Source organism: Crotalus tigris, unplaced genomic scaffold (assembly GCF_016545835.1).
Source record: "Crotalus tigris isolate CLP2741 ecotype Arizona unplaced genomic scaffold, ASM1654583v1 scf7180000017546.9332058, whole genome shotgun sequence".
NCBI classification, from domain to species: domain Eukaryota; kingdom Metazoa; phylum Chordata; class Lepidosauria; order Squamata; family Viperidae; genus Crotalus; species Crotalus tigris.
The window spans coordinates 4,977,651-4,994,854 of record NW_024096465.1 but is presented as its reverse complement, the minus strand read 5'-3'; the positions used below and the strand labels follow the sequence as shown (position 1 = coordinate 4,994,854).

Below are 17,204 nucleotides of genomic sequence, written 5' to 3'. Positions count from 1 at the left end.
ATATAATAAACTATTTTTGAACTGTAAATCATAAAAATGAATGTAAGATTTTGATAGTATAATGGGATGTTTCACCAGGAGAGAGCCAGTTTGGTGTAGTGGTTAAGGTGCTGGCTTGAAAACCAGGAGACTGTGAGTTCAAATTCTGCCTTAACCATGAAAGCCAGAGGGATGACTTTGAACCAATCACTCTCTCTCAGCCCAGTTCCTTCATAGGGTTGCTGTCCTGAGAAAAAATAGGAGGAGGAAGTAGTAGTATGTGTGTTTTCTGCAGAATGGAACAACTCGCCGCGGCCAACTCACTGTGGCCAACTTGCGAGTTGGCTGTGAAGAATTGTCATAGACCCATTTGCTGCCTTGAGTTACTTATAAAACTTATAAAAGCAGGGTAAAAAATCTAATATATGAATAAAAATTCTTGATTCCATCTCCTTTTTCTCTATAATGTGGATTATAAACTTGTTGGGAAGAAATGTATGGCAGAAATCAACAGTCTTTTGGAGACTAAAACATACAAAGAACAGCTGCAGGACTTGGGTTTGGCTAGTCTAAAGAAAAGAAGAAACAGGGGAGACATGATAGCAGTGTTCCGGTATTTGAGGGGCTGCCACAAAGAAGAGGGCATCATGTTATTCTTCAAAGCACCAGAGGGCAGGACAAGAAACAATGGTTGGAAACTGATCAAAGAGAGAAGCAACCTGGAATTAAGGAGAAACTTCCTGACAGTGAAGACAATTAACCAGTAGAACAGCTTGCCTCCAGAAATCATGGCTGCTCCATCACTGGAGATTTTTAAGAAGATGTCTGAGGTGTAGATTCTCCTGCTTGAACAGAGGGCTGGACTAGAAGACCACCAAGGTCCCTTCCAGTTCTATTCTATTCAGTTATTAAAACTAACACATCTGATATTGCATAAACTTTTGTGGCTCACAGTCCACTTTGTCTCATCACTATGAGCATGAAAGCTTATACATTATACAAAAGACTAGCATGGCTGTGCCTCTGGAAAACATTAAGATTGAAATATTAATATGTATGCACTAGCTCATTCACAGCTATCACCTATAACACTTAATATTATCAGGTTTTGACATATGCTATCTTCTTTAAATAGTAAAAAGAAATTCATATACAAATGTTTTTCACTGTAGCCATACAAGTGTGAAAACTTTGATAGATCAATAGAAGACCCCAATTTGTCTGCTATATTTAACAGTGGCTCTCAAAGTTGCTTAGGTCTACAGCCATCTATTGTACAGTTACCTGGTCATTGAGAAGAGTAGTAATGGATTTTTGTGTCCTTGCCTTTCTAAGTTCCCACAAAAAATGGTATGGCTAAAAGTCAGACCCCCCGCATAATCAAAACAATAAAAACTTAGAATGAATATTTTCTGTGGCAGGAATAAATCATTGGACGACAATAGCCTGGAGAAGTTGTATACTGTAATAGGTGAAAAATTAGACAGAAATGAACAGACTGGAGATGAAAGCCAAGTGAATAGAAGCTTTGCAATGGAACCTGATTGATTGGTCATAATTTAAAAGGCACAAAGCTCAACCAGTGGAGGAAATCCAGGAGAATATACAGTACATGGTTCCTGGTTCTTTCCTCCCCCATACATTGGTTGTAGTAAATAAGGCTGTTAAGAAGATAGAACACAGAAATAAAAAGCTGGGAAATTGTTGATCGGGGTTTTTACACAGTTTTTTTTTAAAATTAAACTGAGACTAACTTTAACAAACAAGAGTGAGTAACACATTTTGGTCTTTAAGGGATCAGGTGTAGATTGGATTTTTTTACTAGGTATAATATTAACCTAGTATTACAGAAAGGCACGTATAGAGCAATTTTCAGGAGTGTGCAGAATCATATTATCAGAGATCTTATTCTTTCTTTCCCAGTAAACTACCTGCGATGTTGCTTAGATTATTATAATATGAAACCATTTTGGTTGACCCATAATGGACAAACTAATCATGGGAAATATAATTGTTTGCTTTCATTCCATGCCATTTTCTTAGCTGAGCCTAAGATTCAAATGTGATTCTCAGGCTCAAATCTTTATCTTGCAAATTAGCTTTGGTAAAGGAGTAAATCCTTTCAATTCATTGCAAATGATCCAAGACTTAATCTGAGAGTTAGAAAGTTAGAGAAGCAAAGCAGTCTCCCTCTTTTCTTTCTTGGAAAGAAAAAAAAAACATTTGCAATAAGCTGGAACTGATTTCCTATTCCCAAGATAATTTTTATTAATAGTTTTAAAAAGAAAGAAGATGGTACCTTTGCTATTTTTACCTGGTAGTGGTTAAAGTAACTGCTGTTGATTATTTAGGTGGAATATAATTTCTACTTTTAAAATTTAGTTAACGGTTAAATGGCATTCAACATGAATGAATCACAGTCCACCATTAATTCAAATCTGTGTGGTAGATCTCAGAGCATTTTGGAATATTGTTCAGTTACTGCTACATACATTTTTTGAAAATTGGTGCAATAAAATGCTGCACTACACAGACTCCTCACCTGCCATTGACATTATTCTAAAACAATTCTTTGAAAAAAATGGAATGGATTCCCCACCTCTCCATTGCAAAGTGCTGGTATGCCTTCCTATCTGAACTAAAACTTTCCCAAGGGCAAAGTTTTAGAGTCCTCTTAATAGTACGTGAGCCAAATTTGCTTCCAAGTTTTTTCAGGAATGGAAAAATATACAACTGCTAGCTACCTCTTTGAGATAATACATGGATTTTGTACCAAAAAGACAATAACAACAAACAATAGGCATGCCATTTAATTTCTAAGCAATATTTTCCAATATTTCTGCTTTTTTCAGGTCTCAATCTGTGGTGGAACCCGGAATACTAAAACATGAAGAACAGCATGTGAATGAGAACACCCAGCCACTACTAGCTCTAGACTGAGATTGAAATCCCTGCGAAATACAGCTGTATCCTCAGAATTCAGTGGTCCACAATCCTCTTGAAGCAAAAGACAGGTTTAATACACATTAATGTGCATTCAGCTTAAAAAAAACCCAAGCACTCCATCTTTGTGGAGCAAGTAATGATTATCACCAGCCATGTGTCTGTGTCCAAAGCCAGAGGTAAAAGATTCCTTGTGGCTCAGAATAATAAGTGAACAAGTCTGATTGTAAAACAATTTTTTAAAAGAGTGAATTATATTAATAATGTCTGAAATACAGATTGCTTTTAGAGATCTGTCACTGAAATATGGGATCCATCGAAGTTCCCTCATATTGTTTAGGCAGAGATTTACAGTTTTGTTTAAATAAAAATTAGAGAGGCATGCATGCCTGTGCATATGCACATAAATATGTATTTACACAGCCACTTTAAAAATGTCTTGAGTTTAAGTATTGCGGTAAGAAGCCAACCTTAGTTTGCAGCACAGAAATATCTTCTAATTATCTCCCATCATCACTACCAGCATGGTATCAGTCATGTTTACTAGGCATAATAGAAATTGTAATCTAATCTTTTTGGAGGGCACCCAACTGGGAAAAGCACATGTGAAATACATGCACATACAAGTAGGTGTCTTGAATGTCTTGGGAGATTAATATTCCAATTGAGGATTTTTTGTTTAGGTCAGTTGAGTTCAGTAGAATTCCCTAAGTATATTTTCTCCTGCAATCAGTTAAAGATATAGCTTGGGATCAGTTATTGAATATACTATCATTAGAAAAAAGCAGAACAAATCATAAAATACCCAGAGATCAAAAGCCAAAGAACAGGTTGCTATTCTAGATTTTGTTCTGTTTGGGGACCCATCCAATTCCAATAAAGAAATAAAAACAAACACTATTTTTTTTTACAAATCAGCTGTACCAACATTTTTATTGTGAATTTATTTCTTCAAATACAGTAAATGCTTTAATTGCATATCACAATATGACATAGCAGTATTTAGCCATCCTTAATCAGAGAACAATTAAGCCATATTCATAGAGAGGCTTAATCACCATCAACCAAGGATGGCTATACAACTCCTAAGTGGTGCTCCGAAGTAATGATGTTTTTCAATGGTGGCCATATATGATGAATCAAATCAAGTTGCTATCAAGTATCTTTAGTGGGGAATTAATCTTTTAGAAACTGACTAATCTATAGTGCTAAAAATGTTGCTTGTACATTTTTCTGCAGAGATAATATAATTTAATTACCTTTTCTATTGTTCCAGACCTGAGTATGACTTACTTTCTTCTATGAAATCAGTTAATGCTAAATCAGTCCTTTCTTCTAAGTGAAATACAGGGTCTCTGTTCATAAAGAAAGCTTACTCTGGACCACAGCTTGTTCTGGTCAATTTTTTTTTTTTGCCATGGAGCCAACAATGAAAACTGTTAATCATAAACAAACGAGTTTTTAACCAATGTATGGTTTAGGGAATGTGCTGCACTTATGTTTCAGTAGGATTTCATACCCTCCAAAAACAATGACCAGATGCATTGTAAATTTTGGAGAAAAAAAAAGACTGCAACAAGCATTAAAATATTATCTAAAGATCTGTGTAATTTATTATCATACTGAAAGAATATTTGGCACTTTTTTTTTCACTCACCATTCACCACCCCCATGAATGTTTCTTGCTTTCAGTGGGTTTTGCACACTAATTGATTAAATCCACCTGTTTTAGCTGTTTTCACATTTTTCCGTGCCACATGGGTTAGGGTTATTGCTATTGATCAATGTTTGACAGTTAGCTCTGTAAATTTATATAGCCATTCAATAATCACAAGAAGGATATTGTACCAATTGATTATGCCTGAGGTGGACAAAAATAGTTGGACATGAGATTTTAATGTTTATGGGTGGCCAAAACAAAGAAACAAGAGTCAAACATCTTATTGGTGTGTTATATATAAAATCCACTGACATCCAAGTTAGCAATTTCAACTCAGCTAATAAATCCTGAAATTGTGAAGTAAATAAGCCTGTGTGTAGATTATAATATACTTTGAAAATATCACAGGAACATCTTTGCTAAAGAATCTTGATATTACAAGAGTTGAGAATGAATAAGCCTTAAGTCTACAGTTCTACAGTGCATCACTTTTTAAATATGCTTCTTCCAGTAACAAAGAGTATAATATATATATATATATATATGTGTGTGTGTATAATATATATGGTTGAAAAAAGTCAAAATTGAAACATGTATACCCTGTGCAATATGCTCTGCAGTTAAGGATTGCTAGCAGCTGTAGTTCAAGGAAATTGTGCTTTGCTTCATTGCTAAGCCAAAACTCAGATTTGATACCAGAACAGAATATGATGCAGGTGTTAGGACAATAAAATTATTTGGAAACAATGCTTTGGGCTTCACCAAAGTATGAACCTTGAGCCTTTATATATTTATTAATGCAAGTGTTCCCAAAATTTCTGCCCCAGAATTAAAAATGGTGCAGTTACTCTTTTAACGCATTAGTTCATGAGGAATCCTGAAAGAAAGAGGCCCTGCATCAATTAATATGATAGAGATGATGGTCTTGTTCCTCATAAGATCCAGAGTTCCTCTTTAAAGGATACACAGCCCTAGGGCATATGTGTCTCTGTGTGCATCTGTACACCCATGTACATATACATGCAGCCATATACTAGTTTTGAAAGCTCTTGAATTTAAGGCACAGAAAGGCTTACCATAAGCACTCTTAAATTTTGAGATATCATCCTAAAATGATAATGAATGTGTATGAGACCCCCTTCCAGGGATTAAACTAATAATTTTATTTTGATTAAGGTTGGACATGAAATACATATGGGATCTATCTATGGAGATTCTCAGTCATCTAGGTCATGGAAAAAGCAGCTTTGGGATAAAAATGGAATCGTTGGTAATTTCTGAGCTTGATTGTTTGCTTATAGACGAATCATACTGATGATGTTTTTTAGTTGGGTAAGGAAACTTCTGCCAGCAAACCAGGCTCAGAGTGCCAAGAATTCCACAGCTCCATCCTGAGTTATAGACATCTTTTCTATAAAATAGACTATTTGTAACAATTGAATTACAAATTATATATCAAAAAGCAAGGATAGAATCTTGCAACTTTACTACATAAAATGTTTTATTTGAAATTTAAAAAAATCAAATGGAAGTTTATCTTTTTTTAATGGGAAGGACACATAAATTTGCTCCATTTTGCATAATCCCTGAAATCAGTCCTGCATATTCATGAGGGGCACCTTTTGTTTTCTGTCCATCGTTTACTTTTGGCCCATATTGGTTTTTTATAGTAGCAATAAAACCAAACTAAAAGGGTGCTTCAAATGTTAATTAGTAGATTGGGTATAATTAGCTTTTTGCTTTCTATATCTATCTTCCCCACAAATCCATTGTGAAAGACCAGTCATTTAAAATAATAAAAAAAAATACTGAAATTCAGTAACTTGAATACTTTTACAGGCATTCCAAAGAAACAGGTACACTACTGTTCGGCTGCTACCAGTTCTACAATAGATATACTATTTGTTTGCCAGAGATGCCAGAGACACAAGAATATTTCTAAGAGAAGTCAAACAATATAATTTTCTATAACAATTTTATATAAATAATTAAAAAGAAGAAGTATTGTAAGCAGTTTACACAGTCCTTGTGCTTGTGATAAGAAAAAGAGGCACCTGGAAAATGGATTTATACATTTTTAGTATTGAAAAGTCTGAGCATGAATATCAAGCCTCAGACAATATATATTATTTCAACACTGGTACTCCTTAAAATGTTTCCAACCCTCAGTTTCACAACTTTTGCCATTGCAAATAACAAACAACAATCACAGCGGATTAAGAGATTATTCAATCTATGAAATGCTGTATTTTGCTCAAATTTCCAGGAGCACATGTTGGATTTTGAAGACCTATATTTGGAATGTGTACCTTGGCACATTTCTGTACATAAAATTACACCAATACTGCACCTTTTGGCAATGAGCAATTAATTGCTTATAACTAGTCTTAGTGAACATAATTTGAAACATCTATACAACGCTGTTTATTGCATCACAGAGCTATTTTACTAAATCAAATAGGAATGTAAAAGTTGTATAGTGGCTCCAAAAAAGACAGAACAGGTTCAAAAGTTGGCACTGATAGATTGAATGAAAATGAATCATTAAAACAATTTCATGATCATTCATAATGGGAAAACCATGTAGATATCACTTAACAGAACTATATTTATATGTTATTTTTTTGTCTTACTTTCATATAGGATATGAAATTGGCTGTAATTGAGAACAAAATGTTACAAATGGCTCTGGATATTAATTATTTCTTATTCAGGCTTTAGATTATGAAGTTTTTTAAATTGCATTAAAAAGTTGGTTTTTTTTAAAAAAAAAAACCTGCATTAAAATGTTGGTGACAAAAATTGTAGCCCAAAGCCTCTATCTACTTCACCAAAGCTTAAAAAATATTTTTATATTATAAAAAATTAGAAATAAACACAAATATCAAAGTTGGGTAAAATTTGCTCTTATCTAGAATTGGGCAAAGGAAATGTTTATTCATCCTTTGACTTGGAAGGAAAAAGTCACCCTTGGTAAAATAGATTGCTGCTGTTATAAGGCTCCATTGTTTCTAAATTAATATAAAAAGGGAACTTAAAGAAAATTACACAAGGAAAGTGATTCAAAGAGAACAGAAAAAGTATCCATATACTGTATCTGATGGAAAAATGTAATTATCTATCAAAAATAAGATACAAAACCACCTGTTCATCTTATCTACAGCTCACCCTATAAATCCACTGGACAAAACTGAAGTAGAATTATAAAAGATAAGAATAATAAATTTTCATACTGTTCTAAAGTTCTAATGGTTGCTTTTATTATAGGAGAGGTGGATATAGCGCTTGAGGACACAATCCACTGAATACTGTTTCTGAATAACCTTCTCATAATGATCAGAAATTGCACAATAATAGTATCTGGAAGTCTGCATTCCTTATTATTACATTCAGGCTTTTGAAGGTGGCTTTTACGTCAAGGAGTTCCAAAATACATACAGTATAAAAGAAAAGTCTGGCACAAGTTTTCTTTCAAAACGTAGCACAGGATGTTCTTTGGCTGATAAAAGCATAGAATTCCAACTTTCAGCATGAATACAGAGCATTCAGATCAGTGCTGAAATGGGGATGGTACACAGAACAGGATGCCTTAAAATCCTTACACATTCTTGATACAGTTCCATTTTATTTTTGTTGTCCTTCTCAGCACACAATGTGAAGCTCAAAAGGGAAAAACCTCAAGCCCACTTAAATAGCTGGTAAGGTGCGTCGCTGTTGTGATGTTAACTCTGGATGCCAGACATCCACAATGAATATCAGCCGATAAGCATCAGCATCCTGCCACACTTCATGTTCAAAAGAATCATCAAAAATGAGAATCTTCCCTTCTTCCCAGAATCTGAAAGAGAAAACAAATTATATTTTACTTGCTGCCTATGAGAACTCAAAACTTTCCCAATAGTATCTACATTCTGGATGCAAAATCTAGCTGATTAAAGTTACCAGGTTTATCAGGTATTTACCAGGTATTCTTTGACTTACAACCATTTGTTTAGTGATTGTTTGAACCTATGATAGCACTGAAAAAAACTGACTTCTGACCTCACACTTAACAAGTGCCGCAGTGTCTCCATGGTTGCATGATTAAAATTTGGGCACTTGGTAACCAACGTATATTTATTACAGTTACATAATCCTGGACTCACATTACTGCCATTCATATTCCTATCCGGCTTCCAATGAGCAAAGTCAATGGGGGAAGTTGGATATTCTTAATGACCATGTAATTCACTTAACAATCAGAGTGATTCACTTAACAGGCATGGCAAAAAGATCATAAAATCAAATATGACTCACTTAACAACTGCCTCACTTCAAAACAGATGTTCCAGTCACAATTGTGTTTTAAGTTGAGGATTACCTATAGTTATTATTTCTTTCATTCCACCAGGTGAAAAACTGATAACCTTGATGGAAGCCAAGCTGCTTATATTGACCCAGAGGCTTTCACAGAAAAATGTACTATGTGTACTATTTCTTCACAAGGAAAAAAAAAAAAATCTGAGATAGTATTTGATACTATGTCTTATTCCTTTGAATTTTTTTTCCACTTCCAAATGTGCAAAGATTTTCAAACTGTAGTCCACAAGTCTCATCTACTGAAGCACTATGGAATAATAGGTAAGGAAATAAAGGCAATGTGGGAGATGCACATTAGAAAAAGGAAGGAACTATAATACCGTGTGAAATAATACAACCATTTTTGAAGTTGCTGAACATTCAAACAGATATTATAGTGAGAGCAGCTGAAACAACCAATCAAGACTAGGCAAGACAAAATTGTAAGGTATACTACAAAGATTTCAACTCATTCACATTATGTAGAGATGAAATGGGAGATGTTTCAGCTGTTAAGTGACACTAAACTGCCATAAATATTACCTCTCATTTCTTGGGCTGGCTTTTAGTCATGAATTAAGAACAGTAATCCAAAAAGGAAAGGGTTTTTTTTGTTCTATGCCACTAGACACCAGCAATTTGAAGAACCTAATATTGGTGTTCTCACAATTTGACCAATCATATAATTCCGATTTATATCCATGCATATGCATGTATGTCAAAACAGTCAAGAAGCTAGCTGCAATTGTGTGATTGAAATTCTACTCTCTTTTTTACATTCATTGCAACTGTACACTGCACTTACAAAGGAGCAGGACTCTGATCACACTTTTGCAGCTGCCATATTGAATTTTTTGACCTGCTAACTATGGATCCCCCTACTTTTCACAATGTCATCATCACAGCTTCTTAGGATACTCTTTACCTTCCCAACTCAATTTCACCTTTTTTAAAGGAGGGGAGGAGCGATCAGTGGGCATCCATGCAAAGAAAAGTTTGGATTGCAGCCATATACCATAGCTTTGTTATAAACAGTTAAAAGGCTAAACGCTGTGCTTCACTTTGCTACATCAAATTGTTTTTATTGATAAGGCCTCAAAATCATATGATACTCAGATGAAGTAGGGCCTTGGATGATGCCAAATTCAATCCCTGTGTAGATATTGTTAAGTACAGATACCATAATATATAGCCCCAATTAGGTGGAGATATGCAGGATTCTAAGCAATATGTCTTACTGCTCTCTATGATGGTTCTTTGCTAGCTTAGCTTACAACGGAGATGCTTCTCTTGCCTTTCATACCATCTCTTAGTATCCTAGTTCTTGACACTCTAGAAAAAATGTTGTGAGGAGTGGAAAAGATACCTGGTTTCTTGAGCACACCGTATCCTGCAGCCTTCTTTAGGAATGACCAAGCCTAAATGCATCCTCAGCCTACAGTTAGTGGGCCCTGTGTGAGGCCAGACATGAGTCCCTGGGTGCATGACAGAATATTTGATCTGCAAAAAGATGTACAGTTGATTTTAAAAAACTCATGTCAATTATGTCAAGAAATTCTAGAAATATACTATATCTAGTTGAATCCAACCAAAATGATCAAATTTATGTTAGGATCCCTACCTGCAGTTTTTAAGTAATTTACTGGTGAACAGCATTATGGATGAAAATTAATTTCAGCTACTCATACTACACAATAGCATCTTAATTAAAATTGAGTCTCCTAGAACTATTCTAATTGTATTTAATTATCATACATACATTATATGTTTTTATATATATGTCATTGAATGTCTATTGTGGATTATATTTTCACTTTAAAAATAGTGATGTAAATATATATACGCATACTCTAAAGGCTTTATTTGCATGTATTAATCACAGTTGAGAGAGACATAAATGTCTTAATTTTCTCCACTCGTCTCATATAACTAACAAGAAGTTTTAATTTCAAATTTCAAACTATAATTAGTGATTATACATTAAAGGGTCAAGACAATTTCCAATCAGACTTGATTCTAGGTGATTTCACAGCAGCAATATAGAAATGATTTGCCTCTATTTTTTTCTAGTCTAGCCAACAGCTGGAATTGTCTTGTGATCTCCCTCCAAATACAAATGAAGACCAACTCTACTTAGTATTTTTTTAACCTCAACTGAGGATATTTAAGTGTTATTATCTGTTGTACATGATTAAACAATTTGTTAACTTATTTCTGAAGCTGAATCATATTGTTGGCATTAAACACAATTCCAGAAGCAGATCAGAAAGTAATTCAATCAAATCAGTTTATGGTCAGCACATTTTTTTTATAAATAAACAATTATGTTAGTATAATCCTATTTGAAATAAACTTGATTTTAGCCATGCTATGCATAATGTAAAGATTTGCATCTCCAAAATTAGTTGTATCTCTTTATCAATTGTACCTATTGACAACTGTGACAAACAATTACAGTCCTGTTTTCAATCCTAGACTGTAGAAAAATACATCATTGCATCATTTGTTATAACAAATATCATGCTGACTCACTCATAAACATTCAGCAAAGATAAACTGGAAAGGCAGAGACTTCATTTGTCTCCAGACAGAACCAATTAATAATTAATTATCATGTTCTTCTTAATATTTTTGTAAGTCATACTTACAAATATACATCTACATCTACTCCTGCCCCCCTTCCAATATATACAGTATAAGGACTGTAAAGAGAACTTTAAATTATTTATTTATTCAATTTGTATGGTCACCCATCTCAAATCCATGATTCTGGGTAGCTAACAACAGCTGAAAGTGCCATAAAACATATAAAAGTAACCCTCCGCCTCGTGTAATCAGCTGAGTAAAAATAAAACCATCACCAACAAATCAACGTAATAGATTCTGTGACACATCTGGATCCTGAAGCTTGATGACAAAACTATGTCTTTAAGACCAGCAGCATTAGGATCAATCTAATCTCGGACAGCTGTGTGTGTGTGTGTGGATTTGAAAGGCAGCATGTGATTCAGAGCACACATGGCTGCAAATGCAGCTGCTAAAAGCAGCTGACGCTCCTCAGCTCACTTGGCTGCCTTCTGCAGTGAATATGCAATCCAAGGAAAAGACCCACTTTAAGATGTTCAGAACAGGTGCTGTTTGCAAGCAAACATGTCCTCTGAATCACACTTTGCCCTTTGAAGTTGAATAGTTGCCCACTATACATAGATACTTCTTCATATCTATCTATGGACTTGTTCTACAAACCAGACAGTACCTGCCCTCTTCGGCATCCAGTGGCATCTGAGAAATGTTCTAATAAGGCACATGTTTTTGGAACACTGTTGCAGGCATTCTCATTTTTTCTTCCTAGAGCGAAACAGGAAAAATATAGTTTAAACATAAGTAATCTGAATTTCACACCCCCAAATCTAAGTATAGTCATACAGGAGATTTGAAAATGTCAACTCAGTAGGCGCTTGAAAGAGATTTAGAAGTGTAATCATCCAAAAATCCAGTGGTGATTAACTCTAATTGAATTGGTCTTCATACTTAATTATAGAAGTGGAATACTTTTGTATTTCTTTTTATGTAGAATGTAACTCATAACTCCCAATTATTCCAATTAGTATCCATCTAAAAAAGGGATGGATAACTTTTTTCTTTGAAAATAATTTTGCTTAGGGAATAAATGGCACAGATTTAACATTAGGCTGTCTACTATTTTATATGATATTTTGTGATATCTATCGATATTTCATAATAAATCTTCACTGATCCCAGAGAAAATCATTGCATACTCCTCACATACTCCAGCTTTTATTGAATTGAGAGGGAAGCATTATAGAGCTATTTGGATATTGCATAAAATCTAGTTACAGGGTCAAAAATACATAAGAACAAAGTTCCCTGAGTAACTTTGGTTCAATTATGCTCTCCCTTCCATGGTGTCTCTTACCGGCTAATATATCTTGGTTGGTGTTGTGAAAGAGGTGTTGTTCCCTAAGGAAATCCAAAGAAAGATTTCGTAAAAATATAAGTGAAATTCTGTGTCTCTTTATAATAGTGGTGATGGGTTCATGATTTGCAGAACATTAATTTTCTAAACTGAATATTATGACCAACTGAAAGAAAGTTTTTGTAGCTAGAGAGCTACAGAAGGAAAAGCAATTTTATTATTTTCCAGCACCAAAATACATTTTATACAGCATCCCATTTTTACATTACCCTGATAGGTATATATTGCCTCATTCTAATCATAAATGACAAAATTGCATCTCACTTGTAAGAAGAAAATATCTCTTTTTTGCCAGCTTTCTATATAAGCAAGCATAAGCTTTCTACCTAGGAGAAATGCAAAACTATACCTTGCAGATAAATAAAGAAATGAGGATTTCTTTAAAAAAAAAAAAAAAACTAGAGCACCTTTTAAATCTTTTTAAAGCTACATAAAGTAGCATGCTAAAAACACAGAAATAATTCTGGGAAGTGCCCTGAAGTCATTCAGTCTTGTCCTCTTTCTCACTCCCTTGCCTCTCCCCTTCAAACATGAAACCAAGACTCCACTACCAGTTTCAAGTGGAACTCTTTATTTTACTTAGACTTTGATAAAAAGTTCAAAAAAAGAAGCTTTCCTTTTATGTGAGTCTTTCCAAGAGCTAAAATAATTTACATGTGGCTCATGAACAGATTTCCAGCCAGGCAATGATCAGGCTTTTACCTGTTTAGCTTATATTAAGTATGGTCGTGCACACTTCAAAAACAATTTAGAAGAATTAAGAATTATCTTCTTAATGTACTAACATTTTTCTTCAGGCTTGGATGAAAGTCTGAAAAAAAAAACATTCTTCTTCAGGAATAGGGGTGCTGTTCTTGTATTATTTGTGGGCAGTCTGATATAATTCTTCTCAATCATTTAAAGTGTCACAGTTTTAACATTAAGTGCCCCGATGTTCATTCCCCCCAACGCCAGAATTCCTCCACAATCTCAAAATAGGTCAATTACAATTTTGTTTTCTCAAAATGAATATGTTTTTTTCACTAGATTTAGTTAGTTGATGTTTTTATTCTCTCTTTTTTTTCTGTAGGTATTATGTGCTATGAATGTAGTTGGAACCTAACTTTTGTTCTGTGAATAGGAATGATTTTGCATACATGGAAGAAATGTTCCCATTTTCCTCTTCCCATTAAAATCTTTATTTCACATGTTTAGGATCCTCCAAGGTCATGGAACTCTTCTTGGAAGGAAGAGTTTTGGTAATAGCTCTCCTCTTTTACATGAAGAACAATAAAGAGTTCAAATCATTACATTTATTTTATTATGCATATTTTATTAGCTTACCACTGGCTGCTCTGATGTTTAGTAAGGAAAGACAGAATATAATATGCTATATTTCACCCACTAAATAACTCGGTTAGTTAGTTAGTTGGAATCCAGTTCTTGTGGTTGCATGAGGAAATGATCACCAATTTGTCCAGATTTTTGAAGCTTTTCTAAAAAACAACTCTATGTTCTTTTAATCTCAACCATCCACCTTCTTTCTCAGCTTTGCCAAGAACAGCCTGCTTGTATCACATATCTATAGTATGTGAATTTCTTCTTCCTAATCTCAAGGGAACACTGAGCCTTTATTTGGTCCATAATTGGATATTTTTGGAGCCTATGATATTCTTATTAATCTTCTTCTCATCAATAATTTAAACATTATCTTCTTTCTCAGTGCCTAACTTTCACAGCTAATCATTGGCATAGCTGGAAAGACCACTTTTTAAAGTATTCTGATCTTTATTGCACGATAAGAATCTTTATTTTTCATTATTTTGTTTGTCATTGTCTTCCTTTCTAGGACTAGATTATATTTTTCCTGAACATGTTTCATTTTTTTAATCTTATCTTTTTAAATAAATTATCTATCTTTTTGACTTCATTAATTAAGCCACGACATTCTGTTTCTCCCTAATATTTAATATTAACCCAGATTTCTCATTTTCCATTTTTACATTCATAACATAAGACAAAGGCTTTGATGTCTCCTTTGCTTTTATTTAACAAAATTAGGTTATCTGCATACTTCAGAATATTAGGGTTTCAGCCTCTCAATTATTTTCAATTATTGGTTTTCGAGCTTAGGAAATTCCTGGATGTCAATCCATATCTATGAGAACTTATGCTTGCAGTATTTCACTTCTGAAATGTGATATATTGCTCAAAGTGTAATAGTCCATTTCTGTTTTAAAGTTCCTTCATAAGGTCTTTCATTGTGGGCAGTATATTTCTTGCAGTTTTTTTTGAAATTCAAAGTATTAATTAACATGTAGAGCAGAAAGTATATTATAACTCTAACCAGTAAAATATTACCAAGCATCCATGCCAATTTACTTTATGCAGGCAAAGCCACTAAACAATTAAAAAAGTGGCAATAGACATAAACACACAAAGACTCCTTTAGTTAAATATTGTATCAGCACACTATTTCAGACTTTTCCTTTTGGCCTTCCTTTTGCGTCCACATCAGTATATACAGACTAAGGTTCTTCTTTACACATGATGGATATTAAGATTAAAATCTTTGGTCTCTAAAGGTGTTAATGAAGATCTTAGTTTGACAAGTACTATGATCATTTTGTCATTCAATACTTAGATAACAGATATATTATTTATTTTTAACATTTAGAGTTTGGCAGTATAATTTTTAAAAATTATTTTATTATTTATAGGGTTATTCTCAAACAATATTTGTACTCCATTTCCAGAAATTACATACATGCTATACATGAATTGTTCCTCTCTTTGTGTAATTAATGAGCCATTATTTAGTTTGAGTGCATCTTTGCTTTAAATATCATTTCACAGCACTCAGTGGGTTATATTATTGCTTTTTAATCAGTGGCTCATCATGGGAAATGTTACATGTTTGTTTAATCTTTAGAACAGAGTTGTATGTTTATATACTTGTATAATTGGAAACATTTTTATATTATTGCCAAGAATGGGGTAATAGTATTGTATTATTGATTTTATTTTGCTGAACTTTTCTAATTTATTTGCATTTACTGAGAGATACACACACATATATATATATATGAAGAAAATTTTTATTTCTGTTTTAATTTATTAATATTGGTTTTCTTTTTAGCTTTTGCTTTATTTTATAAAATTCCATCATTGTCCCTGTTCAATTCCAGAGTATCTAGTGTTTTATTTCCATGTGTTATTGTCCTATTCATGTGTAGCATAACATTGATAGATATATTATAAAGAAGCAAATGCAAATCTATTTCTTTTATTCTCTTGAATTATTAACCATATGTTAACTACCTGTTAACTCCTTTGCATTTTTTGAAACTTACCTGCTTTTGAAATTCACTCTATATACTGCTCCATTTCTGTTTGTAAGAACTTAGCCCAAACTTTCTTTGTGTGAGAAATTAGTTTATTGACATTCTCCTGCATTTTCCTTCTTGAGTATAGCTGTATGCATTATTTTGTAATCTCTACGCCATACAATCTTTTTTCCATATTTGTTGAGATGTAGCTATGTACAGTTTAACTCCCTTCTGCAGCTTTAAAAAATTCAACAGATACTTCATCGGTATCTTATACTTCCTATTTGGCTTGGTTTATTACTATAAATCTCTCTAGAGAAGTTAATTCCTGAATAAATTATCTTTCTTGGCAAAAGTTTTGATAATTTTATAATCCTATTTGTAAGAGAACTCAGTATAGTCTTTTCAACTTTTTCCTTTCTTTTAATACATTTAGTTTAATTGCCTCTATTTCTGCTTAAGTATTTCTGCCTTACATAACTGGTAGACACTATAATCAAATTAAAATTACATTGTATTTATGACAGCGGCTCCCAGTCCCTGGTCTGTGGACTAGTACCATTCTGTGTCCTAGTGGGAACTGGGCCGTGCAAGCGGCAGGCGAGTGCGCAAAACTCCATTTGTGCATGTGCTGGATTAGATTGTGTATGTGAAACCATCCCACACACATTGCCACTGCTTGGGAACCACTAAATTATGACATAAGTATATAGGATTGCTGGACTCCATCCATGTTACCGTAGCTCTAAATTTTTTGAATTTTTTTATATCAGCTTAAACATATTTTGTAACCTTTTTTTATTATTGTCCTAATTTTGTTGACAGTGATTGAAAGCATGCTTAGTTCTGAGTTTCTTTTTGTTGTTGTTGTTAGTTGTGAAGTCATGTCAACCCATCGTGACTCCATGGACAACGTTCTTCCAGGTCTTCCTATCCTCTACCATCTTCTGGAATCTATTTAAGCTCATGCCTACTGCTT

The 17,204-nt window shown here is 33.7% G+C and overlaps 2 protein-coding genes across 4 annotated transcripts in view; one reads left to right on the top strand and one right to left on the bottom strand.

The window, feature by feature from the left end:
- The window catches only part of CLVS1 (clavesin 1), a 35,256-nt gene extending 31,574 nt beyond the window's left edge, over nt 1-3,682 (top strand). Inside the window, exon 6 of the mRNA XM_039335741.1 lies at nt 2,832-3,682. Within this exon, the coding sequence (XP_039191675.1) occupies nt 2,832-2,919 (88 nt within the window). The 3' untranslated portion in view covers nt 2,920-3,682. The remainder of the gene's footprint in view (nt 1-2,831) is intronic.
- An 881-nt stretch (nt 3,683-4,563) lies between these two features.
- ASPH (aspartate beta-hydroxylase) overlaps nt 4,564-17,204 on the bottom strand; it is a 101,904-nt gene continuing 89,263 nt past the window's right edge. For 2 of the 3 annotated variants that reach the window (XM_039335733.1, XM_039335724.1), the window contains 3 exons: nt 12,177-12,268; nt 10,287-10,420; nt 6,063-8,420 (listed from right to left, as the gene is read on the bottom strand). In XM_039335733.1, coding sequence (XP_039191667.1) covers nt 8,270-8,420; nt 10,287-10,420; nt 12,177-12,268 — 377 coding nt within the window. In that variant the 3' untranslated portion in view covers nt 6,063-8,269. Of the gene's footprint in view, nt 8,421-10,286; nt 10,421-12,176; nt 12,269-17,204 lie in introns of all 3 variants that reach the window. The other variant, XM_039335720.1, reaches the window with a different exon arrangement.